This window comes from Miscanthus floridulus, chromosome 8 (genome assembly GCF_019320115.1).
Source record: "Miscanthus floridulus cultivar M001 chromosome 8, ASM1932011v1, whole genome shotgun sequence".
NCBI lineage: Eukaryota > Viridiplantae > Streptophyta > Magnoliopsida > Poales > Poaceae > Miscanthus > Miscanthus floridulus.
The window spans coordinates 41,444,701-41,456,953 of record NC_089587.1 but is presented as its reverse complement, the minus strand read 5'-3'; the positions used below and the strand labels follow the sequence as shown (position 1 = coordinate 41,456,953).

Here is a 12,253-nt window from a genome sequence, read left to right as displayed (position 1 = left end):
AAGCATCCATCCACAGAAGAAGGGTTCTTGTGTGGCAAAAAAAAACAGAATTTGGCTTGGAAGCAAAATAAAAATGCTATATGTAAATAATGGAAGGCAAGATAGGGTGCTGTACACTTAACATCTAGTTGTCCAGCAGGCTATAGTGGATCACAAAAAGGGGACAATTTCCTACAAACTCAGATAATAATTTGTGTAATGAATCAACATAGTGGATCACAAAAAGGGGACAATTTCCTACAAACTCAGATAATTCTTTGTGTAATGAATCAACATATTAATAAGAAAAATGAGCCACAACATGTAGCAAAAAAAGCCACTACCTACAGCACAATTAATAATAGTGCCTTTTTTACTCACTGTGTTGTGGCCATTCATAACTGGACATCTAAGAAAATGATTTATGAGTAAAGATATCACCTATAACTTGATAGACACCACAACTTTGTGACAAGAAATTACACATTTGTCGTCCAGAATAGGTTTTAGAATTATTGCTGGTTTACATAACACTGGCGTCAAAAAGAACATGGCAGTTTTGCTTCAAGGAGTAAAGGTTACTCACGTTCCAACATGCTGGAGAGGCTGTCTGTCATCAACAATTCATTGAAGCTTGTGAGGTCGAAAAGGCAACTTATTCAATAACTCTTCTCCATTTGGTCTTCTTGATTCAGCAATACCAGCAAGAAAGAAGTTCCTCCCAATGTTCAGTAGCCTCCATGCTTGTCCGACATTCTACAAATTTGAAGGAAAATTCATAAGTTCTCCAAATAGGCATCAATCAAATTGATGGCACTCGCAATGGAATGGCGACTGCTTTCAGTAATCAAATGTAGTTTCCATCATCTGGTAAACTCTAGATCATGACTTACTCTTTGAATTGAATCCAATGACGTAACACCAGCAACCTTGAGGCTATTGATGATATTGTCTGGTGGCTTTCTAACCTGACAAATACCTTTTTACATCACTACTAAACCATAGGCAGATCAAACGTGGCAACAATACATGATTCATTATCCTATAGGATTGTCCATAAATATGAGGCACTTAACAACTGTATGCTAAGGAGGTACTGGAACTATATTTTACATATTGGGTGGTAGATAGGTATGTAGTTACTGACACTACACGGACATAGTGCCGTAAGTAAATTTGAAGTATCAATGTAATATAGAAACACCGAGTCGAGCGACCAAGGTTCTAAACTGGTTGAGGTGTTTTTTCCAGGCGCCGTTGCTATGTACAGAGGGCTGAGTGCAAAATAAAACCTTGCGTGTGGGGCAAAATGGTTAAGCCGACATCTTGTACTGTGGCATCACTCCCTCTATGTCATAAAGATGTCAATTTCACACTACACTCACACCTTTCACAGCCGCGTCGTAACCCACATCGCAGTCCAATTTCAGCCTCGGCAGTAAGCTGTCGACAGTGATGGTCATAGCCTTCACCGTCGCCATCTGGGACCGACTGCAGTGTACACTAACACCACTGATTGGCTTATGATCCGTCCGTGATTTGGTTCTTACTTCAGTCGCATTAGAGCACAACCCGGTTGTAGATGCACACTAACACCGCCGCATTAGCAAATGATCTGATTGTGTCAAGGCTATCTGTCGGGTTCATAAACCCGGGGTCCCTAATGGGCCCGCTTCCCAGCAAAAGCTCGGCCCGACAGACGACATTACGAATGACGCACAACTCTTGGGCTAGTGAAAGGTCCTAATGGCTTGAGGGGGGGTGAATAGCATAATAAAAATTTCTACAACAACACTTAACAAAATAGTTAGACAATTATGAGGTGAAGCAAGTGTTGCGCTAGCCTACTCAAAATGCAAGCCACCTACCACAATTCTAGTTTAGATAGTGTCTATTCACACAAAAGCTATGACACTACCCTATATTAGTGTGCTCTCAAAGGCTAACTAAAGAGCCACACCAACCAAGCAAGCAAGCTCTCACAACTAGCTACACTAAAGAGCTTGTCAACTAGTTTGCGGTAAAGTAAAGAGAGTGATCAAGAAGGTTATACCGCCATGTAGATGAAGAAACAAATCAATCACAAGGATGAATAACAATGAAGACCAATCACCTCGAAATCAATGATGAACACAATGATTTTTTACCGAGGTTCACTTGCTTGCCGGCAAGCTACTCCTCGTTGTGGCGATTCACTCACTTGGAGGTTCATGCGCTAATTGGCTTCACACGCCAAACCCTCAATAGGGTGCCGCACAACCAACACAAGATGAGGATCACACAAGCCACGAGCAATCCACTAGAGTACCTTTTGGCTCTCCGCCGGGAAAAGGTCAAGAACCCCTCATAATCACCACGATCGGAGCCAGAGACAATCACCACCCTCCGCTCAATGATCCTTGCTGCTCCAAGCCGTCTAACTGTGGCGGCAACCACCAAGAGTAACAAGCGAAACCTGCAGCGAAACACGAACACCAAGTGCCTCTAGATGCAAACACTCAAGCAATGCACTTGGATTCTCTCCCAATCTCACAAAGATGATGAATCAATGATGGAGATGAGTGGGAGGGCTTTGGCTAAGCTCACAAGGTTGCTATGTCAATGCAAATGGCCAAGAGAGTGAGCTTGAACCAGCCATGGGGCTTAAATAGAAGCCCCCATAAAATAGAGCCATTATACCCCTTCACTGGGCATAACGCGGGCTGACCGGACGCTCCGGTCAGTTGATCGGACGCTGAGCCTCCAGCGTCCGGTCGCTCGTAGTCAGCCACGTGTCCTGACTTCAATGGTCATCAGTCTTGATCGGACAGTGCGCCTGAGTTGACCGGACGTTGAACACCCAGCGTCCGGTCATTTACAGTAAGGTTCCAAAACTGGCTTTTGTTGACCGGACGTGTCCGGTCGTGCCTGACCGGACCCTGCCAATGTCCGGTCACACTGTGACTTCTTGCTGTGCTGACCGACAACACGACCGGACGCTGCCCTTCAGCGTCCGGTCGCTGAGCGACCCAGCGCCCAGTCATTTGACCAACGCCAGCATCTTTGCGACCAACTCCATTTCACCTCTAACTTCTTCACCCTTGCTCAAATGTGTCAACCACCAAGTGTATCACCTTGTGCACATGTGTTAGCATATTTTCACAAACATTTTCAAGGGTGTTAGTTCTCCACTAGATCCTAAATGCATATGCAATGAGTTAGAGCATCTAGTGGCACTTTGATAACCGCATTCTGATATGAGTTTCACCCCTCTTAATAGTACGGCTATCAAACCTAAATGTGATCACACTCTCTAAGTGTCTTGATCACTAAAACAAAATAGCTCCTATGGTTTATACCTTTGCCTTGAGCTTTTTGTTTTTCTCTTTCTTCTTTCCAAGTCCAAGCACTTGATCATCACCATGGCATCATCTTCATCATGCTATGATCTTTGTTTGCTTCGCAACTTGGAGTGTGCTACCTATCTCATGATCACTTGATAAACTAGGTTAGCACTTAGGGTTTCATCAATTCACCAAAACCAAACTAGAGTTTTTAGCTGGCCCAGATACCTAACGACAGGTCGAAAGAGCGATCCAGTCTCCGATCGGAAGGCCTAGCCAAGGAGGGGATGACGCTCGCTTCCGACTCTGACCCGCTTCTCCGACTGGGAATACATCAAACCTCTGCTTATGGCTCTTCTCCAACTGGCGTGGCCGGAGCCTACTGGGAACGACCGGCCGGGGACGCCCGCTCGGTGAGGACCCAAGAAATCAGGCGGAACAGATAAGGTAAGGCGCTCAAGTCAACCACAATAACGAGGATCATACCCTACACACCTGTAGGACAGTGCTGTCAGGCCATGCCAGAAGGGTACTTTGTAGCCTTCTAGAGATGTCAGAACACAAATAGTGTTGTAGGCGTCGACATTTGTCCTATAGTATGGTAGGCGCCAACATTTGCCATACCAGAAGAACACAATGGGGCCTGCCACATGCATCTGGGCGTCAACAGTATTATGGGCGCCGACAAACTGTCTTGTACCCAATGGCATGGGCAACAAGACTAGGGCACACACTCTCTCTCTCTCAAACTTGTAAGGTCGTCCCCTTCATCTTTAAAAGGGGATTACGCTCTCTCCCAACAGAGGACGGTCATTTCGACTCTCTCTCTCTGCTAGCTTTAGACATTCTGAGCACTAGAACAGCTTTGTGGTTCTAGAACTCTAAGGCTACACAGAGCATATGTTCTAATACTTAGCACACGTAGGAGCTCCCATCGCTCTAGGCCCTTTAGTCTAGAGTCCGACCAGACCTGTAACACCCCCCGTCTTATTCCCACTTGTTTGTAACCCCACAGCTAACTCCGAGCACCTAGGCTCAGGAATAAAGTCACCGACCAACTCAAACTAGACGTAGGGCATGTTGCCTAAACCAATATAAACCCTGTGTCATTGAGTGTTAGGCCATATCCGATCACAACGTATGGCAAAACTATATATATTTACGTGTTGGTCACTTTTCACACCGACAGTTGGCGCTGACCGTGGGGAGGACGTCATACATTCACGCTTTTGGTCATCAGATGGCCCACCTTTCCGCCATCTTCATCATGATAGGCTCAAGCGATACGATTCGCTTTAGCTCGTTGGAGTTCCCCATGCTCCCGCCTGTTGGGATGTGGATTCCTCCCATCTTCGAGCCATCCCAGACCTTCCTCTTTGGAAGCCTGGACTTTGTCGCCAACTAGCTCGGCGTGCTTCGCCTTCGCAAGGAGGCAATTGTCCCGACGCCCGTCGGAGGATGAGCGCCCTCTGTCGGCTTCGGGCCACCCAGCGACCTCAACGACGAGACACATGCGCTTCACTTTGAGCCCACGCTGGGCTCACCCCACTATGAGTAATGTACAAATTGTTCTTTACTCGCTATTTAATATCTTTCGCCGACTCTCTGGAGGGACCCCATTGTCCCCACCGCAACCGCCATGCAACTGGTTCCCTATGGCCTCGCGTCCCCCTCGTACGCGTATGCACGGGGGCTCCGAAAGATGTGGACACTACCCCCTCTCACATCTGAATTTGTGGGGATGGCAGACTATGCTCCCACCTCTTTTCACGACCTCATGGATGACGATGTTGAAAGAGACAGCTCCAGCATAGGCGATGTCATGCCGCCTAGCCACCCTCTGTCCTGGGAGTGCGCTATGGCGGTCGCTCCGGGACAGCCACCGGTGGTAGCAGAGTCTCTACAGGCTCACACTCCTCCAGACCCTCGTGCGGAGGCCCTCACACGTGCGCAGGAGCATGGCGGGGAATTACAACAAAGGTGGCAGAGCCAGCCATCACCTACGCCGGCGCGCTCGGCGCAGCATGCTGCGCCACACGTGCGTAACCCGATGAGCAGCGCCCGGGGTCACGCCCGCCAGATCTAGCGCAACATCATGGACGGGGGGAATGATCCCCCACAGTTCGCTCGGGCTGGCCAGAATATTGCCACTGCGGCAATGCTTCTGTGCGGCCTTCCAGAGCCTGTCGACCCCCAGGAGCAGGCAATCCACCAGAAAATCCGGGCACTGGTGGAAACCGCCACAGTTCAATAGGCGGAGAGCTCTACGTCGCGACATCGACTCACGGCCTCTCTCCCCACCGGGGGAATGGGGCCACACCAGTCGAATCGCTCCATCCGCTCACCACTACAGTCGCCGGACGCGGAATAGGAGGCCATAGCTACACCATGGCCTGACCCAGCACCCGCTCCACACTGACCACCTATGCGCGAATGCCTCAGGCTGAACCGAGACGCTCATAGCGTCATCAACAATCGATGTCAAGCCCGATGTGATGATGACGTCCATCAAGTGGCGGTGAGAGTAGGCGAACGGGCCCCGGCCAGACCATCGAGGGGAGCAGGGAAACGCACCCTAGGCATGGTCACCGAATGGATGACTAGAGTCCTAGCTCAGACGGCCTAGGACCATGGGCCTTTGGCCATCGCATCCAGAGAGTGTTGTTCCCACGGCGCTTCCGACCACCTACCAACATTGTCAAATACACCAGGGAAACGAATCCCGGTATATGGCTCAAAGACTTCCAGCTTGCCTACCGAGCCGGAGGGGTGGATGATGACCACTTCATCATTCAATACCTCCCTATCTACATGGGGGAACATGTTCAAGCATGGCTTGAATTCCTCCCATCTAACAGCATCCACGACTGGGCGGATCTCAAGAGGATCTTCATCGGGAATTTCTAGGGGACGTATGTCCGTTCTAGGAATTCCTGGGACCTCAAGAGCAGCCTGCAGAAGCCCAACGAGTCCCTGCAGGATTACATCTGTAGGTTCTCAAAATAATGCAACTCCCTTCCTGATGTTGTTGACGTGGACGTCATCAGCGCGTTCCTCTCCAGGACAACCTGTGAGTCCTTGATCCATAAACTCGGCTATCTAAAGCCCTGTACCACCCGCGACCTGCTCGACGTCGCCACGAACCACACCTCTGGTGAGGAGGCGGTCGGAGTGGTCTTTAGTGGAGGCTAGACAAGGGCAAGGGCAAGCGTGAGGACCAAGATGAGGGCCCCTCCATGCAAAGGATCAGCACCGACCGGCCAACTCCGCTTTGGTCATCATGGCCGATAGCGTGGGCAAGCAGCCTTAGCAGGGCTAGCCCTAACCACTTCAACAATCTCATGGAGAGTCCATGCACCAACCACGCCTACCCCATCAAGCACCTCACAAGGACTATGAACTCCTCAAACGCTTTCTATGATAGGCCAGGGGACCGAAAGAAGGAAAGGGCAAGGAGGCAGTGGCCAAGAAAGGAGGCGTGGCGGGCAAGGATGGGGATGACTTTCTCGATCCTGAGGAATGCCTCATGATCTTCGAGGGATCTGATGTCTTCTAGTCCAAGTGCGAACACAAAGTGCGCTATAGAGAGGCATGCGTTGCCAAAATGGTTGTCCCCTCCTTCCTTAGCTGGTCAGAATCTCCGATCACTTTTGATAAGAGGGACCATCCTTCCCACATCGCCAGACCAGGTCGCTACTTGCTCATCGTCGACCCCATTGTCCACAAGAAGTGCCTCACCAAGGTGGTGATGGACGGAGGCAATGGCCTCAACATCCTCTACGTCGACACCCTCGACGCCATGTGCATCCCCCGGTCGGAGCTCTGCCCAATGAGCTCTCCCTTCCACGGCGTGATCCTAGGAACACAGGCATACTTGCTCGGGCAGATCAACCTACCCATCACATTTGGTGATCGAGCCAATTTCCGCTCGGAGGTCCTCACCTTCGAGGTGGTGGAGTTTCTAAGGTCCTACCACGCCATCTTGGGGCGGCTATGCTATGCCAAGTTCATGGCGATCCCCAACTACACCTACCTCAAGTTGAAGATGATGGGACCGAACGATGTCATCACTATGGGTAGCACCTTTTCGCATGCCTACATGTGTGACCGCGAGCATTACGAGCTTGCCACTGCCATCATCAACTCAGCTGAGCTCCCTCGGCTTAGAGAATCATCGACCCCAGCAGTCTCGAACTGCAACAAGCCAACCTCCTTGACTACCTTCCACCCACCCGAGGAAACTAAGGTGGTGGGGATCGACCCCACTGACCCAACCAAGACGGTGTGGATCAGGACCTAGCTCTCGGCCAAATAGTAATGTGAGCTCGCCGACTTTCTACGCGCCAATCGTGATGTCTTCGCATGGAAACCTTCTGACATGCCAGGCATACCATGGGAGGTCATCAAGCACATATTATGCCTCGTCCTAGGCTCAAAGCCCGCCAAGCAACGCCTGCGTCGCTTTGACGACAAGAGGCGCAGGGCCATAAATGAGGAGGTCGCCAAACTCTTGGCAGCTAGATTCATCAAGGAGGTATACCACTCCGACTAGCTTACCAATCCTGTTCTTGTTAAAAAGAAGACCAGGAAATGGAGAATGTGTGTTGATTATACTGGCCTCAACAAGGCGTGCCCGAAGGACCATTTTCCTTTGCCATGAATAGACTAGATAGTCGACTCCACCTCAGGATGTGAAATCCTCTCTTTTCTAGATGCCTACTTAGGCTTTCACCATATCATGATGAAAGAGTCCAACAAGCTCACAACCTCATTCATCACCCCGTATGGTTCGTACTATTACGTAACCATGCCTTTCGGTCTAAAGAACATTGGCGCCACCTATCAATGGTGCATGCAGCAATGCTTCCTCGACCAAATCGACTAGCCTGACCAAGTCCAGCGACCAAAACCAACAATTGCCATCTATGTTGATGACATAGTGGTCAAAACGGCTCAAGCTTACAACCTGATCGTGAACTTGGTCGCAACGTTTGTGAACCTTCGAAGGTTCAACATCAAATTGAATCCCAAAAAATGTGTTTTTGGGGTTTCGAAGGGGAAGCTGCTTGGATACATTGTGTCCGAACATGGTATCGAGGCCAACATCGAAAAAATCATGGCCATCTCCAACATGGGCCCTATACTCAACGTTAAGGGCGTACAAAGGCTCACCGACTGTTTGGCTGCCCTGAGCCGGTTCATCTCATGGCTAGGTGAGCGAGGGATGCCTCTCTACAAGCTTCTCAAAAAGATGACGTGTTTGTCTAGACTAAGGAAGCATAGCAGGCTCTGGAGAGCATTAAAGCATCACTAACGTCGGCCCCAATCCTCGTCGCTCCTGAATGGGGAGAACCCCTCCTCCTCTATGTCGTGGCAAGCAACCACGTGGTGAGCGCCATCCTGGTCATCAAAAGGGAGGAGCCAGGACACCACCTAACGGTCCAATGACCCATATACTTCATCAGTGAGGTACTCACCAACGCCAAGGTATGGTACCCCTAGGTGCAGAAACTTCTATATGTCGTGCTGATGGTGACCCAGAAGCTCCTACACTATTTCACCGAGTACGAAGTCATGGTCGTCCCTTCATTCCCGCTGGGAGACATCGTCCGCAACCGTGACACCGTGGGACAGATCTCCAAGTGGGCACTCGAACTAATGGGCCATGACATCAGGTATAACGCCTGCACCACTATTAAGTCTTAGGCTCTCGTAGACTTTGTCGCCGAATGGATGGATGTCCAGCTCCCGACCCTAGACTTCACCCACGAGTACTGGACGATGTACTTTGATGGGTCAGTGATGGCGCCCGGCTTAGGGGCTAGAGTGGTTCTGATCTCCTCTGATGGGAGCAGGCTCCGCTATGCGATCCGTCTCCACTTTTTGGCCTCAAACAACGTTGCAGAATATGAGGCCCTCGTCAACGAACTGCGCATCGCCATCGAGCTCGGCACTATGCGGTTGTACGTCTGCGGTGACTCAGAGTTGGTCATCGACCAAGTCATAAAGGAGTCCTCTTGCAAAAGCCCCCTCATGGTAGCATACTGCCAGGAGGTACGCAAGCTCAAGGACAAATTCTAGGGAATCGAACTACATCATGTCCCCCGAAAGGACAACGTTGCCGCCGATTTTCTCATAAAATTGGCTGCCAGGCGATTTCGTCTGCAGATAGGGTCTTCATCAACGACCTTCATGAGCCATTTGCCTGCATCCTAGAAGGTCTGATCTAGACACACCTTGATTCCAATCTAGCACTCAGGGGCTTTGACCTCGGTGCCTCCATAACAACGTCGCCCGTTGACGTCGCCGTGGTAGCACTCGATCAAGCTAACTGGAGAGCACTGCTACTCACCTACCTCCTCGAGGAGATTCTCCCACCCAAAAGGACTGAAGCGTGATGGATCACTCGACGTGCCAAGACATTCATCACATTCGGTAACAAACTTTACAAGCAAAGTCCGTCGAGAATACTCATGAAGTGCGTCCCTATCGACCAAGGGAAACAGCTCCTCCTCGATGTCTATGCCGGAATCTGCGGACATCACGTGGCCCTGAGGTCGCTCGTTGAAAAAGCCTTTTGCCAAGGTTTTTACTAGCCCACCACACTATGAGATCTAGAGGAGGTCATCCGCAGGTGTGAGGGATGCTAGTTCTACGCTCAGCAAACTCATTTGTGGGCACAGGAGCTTCAAACCATCCCCGTCACCTGGTTGTTCGCGATCTGGGGCCTCAGCATGGTAGGACCCCTCAAAAAGGACCTAGACAGCTTCACCCACCTACTCATAGTAGTGGACAAATTCACCAAGTGAATCGAGGTGAAGCCCATCACCAACATTCATTTGGAAGAGGCGGTCAAGTTCTTCCTTGGCATCATCTACCGTTTTGGTGTTCCTAACTGTATCATCACTATCCATGGAACTAACTTCACCAGGAAGAAGTTCCTAGACTTCTGTGATGGATACGACATCAGGATCGACTGGGCCTTGATCAGACATCCACGTACTAACAGTCAGGTAGAGTGGGCCAATGGCATGGTCCTCTAAGGACTCAAGCCACGCATCTTCGACCGACTCAATAAATATGCTGGGCAATGGGTTGTAGAGGTCCCAATGATCCTTTGGAGCCTGAGAATGACCCCGAACCAATCCACAGGGTTCACACCCTTCTTCCTGGCCTATAGAGCTGAAGTAGTGTTGCCCTCTGACCTTGACCACGGCGCCCCAAGAGTGAAGGCCTTTGACCACGACCGAGCCATGGAGGCTTAGCTAGACATGGTCGACCTACTCAAGGAGGCTCGTGAGACGACCGTCATCCACTCCACTCGCTACCAACAAACTCTCCGCATGTACCATGAAAGAAAAATCAGAGGGAGGATCCTTGAGGTCAGAGACCTCGTGCTCCGAAGAACCCAATCAACCAAGAAGAAACACAAACTCTCTCCACCTTGGGAAGGACCCTATACGGTGACTGAGGTGATCTGACCAGGCGCCTATAGACTAAAGGACGACAACGGCAATGTTCTCACCAACACTTGGAACATCGAACAATTATGTCGTTTCTTCCCCTAAAAATCGGTCTTACCGCTTTCTTTCATTCAACGTTTGCTCCTACAAGAAACCTAGCCCGAGCACTCTTGCCCTAGGTTGCTCGAGGGCTCCACGAGGGTGCGATATCACCTCTCTTTTTTATTATCATATAGTAAATACTTTTTACCCGAACAAAAGGGTAGTCCATTCCTTTAATTACCCTATGTAACTTTGTTTTAAACTCCCGACCGATCACACCCTGCCACGACCTACGGTTATGAGCAGCTGAGCCTCATGGGCCACGCCTGGGTTCTTAAGGTTGTAGCCTATGGGTCAAACAGGTAGGTGCAAAAAAGAAAGAATAAAAAACAAAGCTATGCTAGGATAAAAACAAGGAACGAATGGGACAAGCTTCCCCTTACGAAGTGATTCCATCACAAAACAAAATTGAAGTATTCATGAATACATAAAATTGTTCACACGGGGCTCCCCCACGAACTTATCCTTTACATTTACTAACTGTTTCTACTCTAAAAACTATTTGTGGCTGCCTGGCGGCATCAACTGATGGCTCGGTCGATGAGGATAAGGGCTGCTCGCTCACCGACGGGACGATGTTCGGCTCAATCGGAGGTGGGACGATGCTCGCTTCTGACCCGATCTCCACTCTGTTCGCAGGCTAGATGATGGCTTCCTGGTGCACGCCTTTAGCCACACTCGCACAACAAGCCTCCATCACCCACTGCGCGGAGACTTGCTCGGCAACCATCTGTGCGTATGGCACCAAGCTCTCCCCATGCGCATGGATGGCATCCGCGCTCTAGCCGTTGGCGTACCCTATATAGATGGCAGTGAAGTACATGTCTAGGTGGTGCATCACCACTAAGGTCAACACCCCCGATCTCCCGTAGAACATCTCGTCGGAGATGAGCGCCCGAACTTCGTTCGGGACCTCTGCCAGCTAGACGGCGGGCGCGCTGGTGCTCGGTGCCGACCCAAACACCTCAGAAACGACCACCTGGGTGATATTGTAGATCTAGTCGAGCTCCCCCTTGAGGGCATGTCGCTCTTTAAGGGACTTGGCTAGTGCTTCTGTGCTCTGACTGATCGCTGCCTTGGCTGTTTCTAGCTCCCGCTCTAGAGAACCAAGTTTTTCGCCCAGTTCTAGAAAAATGGACGACAAGTTCAGAAGCAAAGGGAAGGAAAAACTAAGGCATCAACCAAAGATGGAACAGGTACATACCGAGGCGGGTGTTCTCGAGGATGGAGAGTCCTTCCTCCTGCCGGGTGACCTTCTTGAGCAGTCGGGCGTTCGACTCCTCCACCCCAAGCACCTGCCCCCGGAGCGTGAGCACTTCTCGATCAGCCTCTAACTGGGCCTTTTGCTCCATCTCAAGAGTCTCCAAGGACTTCTGGAGCGCCACC

The 12,253-nt window shown here is 50.3% G+C and overlaps 1 protein-coding gene across 1 annotated transcript; it reads left to right on the top strand.

Moving 5' to 3' along the window:
- Positions 1-7,101: 7,101 nt before the first annotated feature.
- LOC136468930 (uncharacterized) lies at positions 7,102-7,602 on the top strand. Its single transcript, XM_066467325.1, has one exon. The coding sequence runs from the start codon at positions 7,102-7,104 to the stop codon at positions 7,600-7,602; it is 501 nt and encodes a 166-aa protein (XP_066323422.1).
- The last annotated feature ends 4,651 nt before the right edge of the window (positions 7,603-12,253 follow it).

Coding starts and splice junctions, on each gene's coding strand:
- LOC136468930 (XM_066467325.1), top strand. CDS start 7,102: ATGTGCATCCCCCGGTCGGAGCTCTGCCCAATGAGCTCTCCCTTCCAC.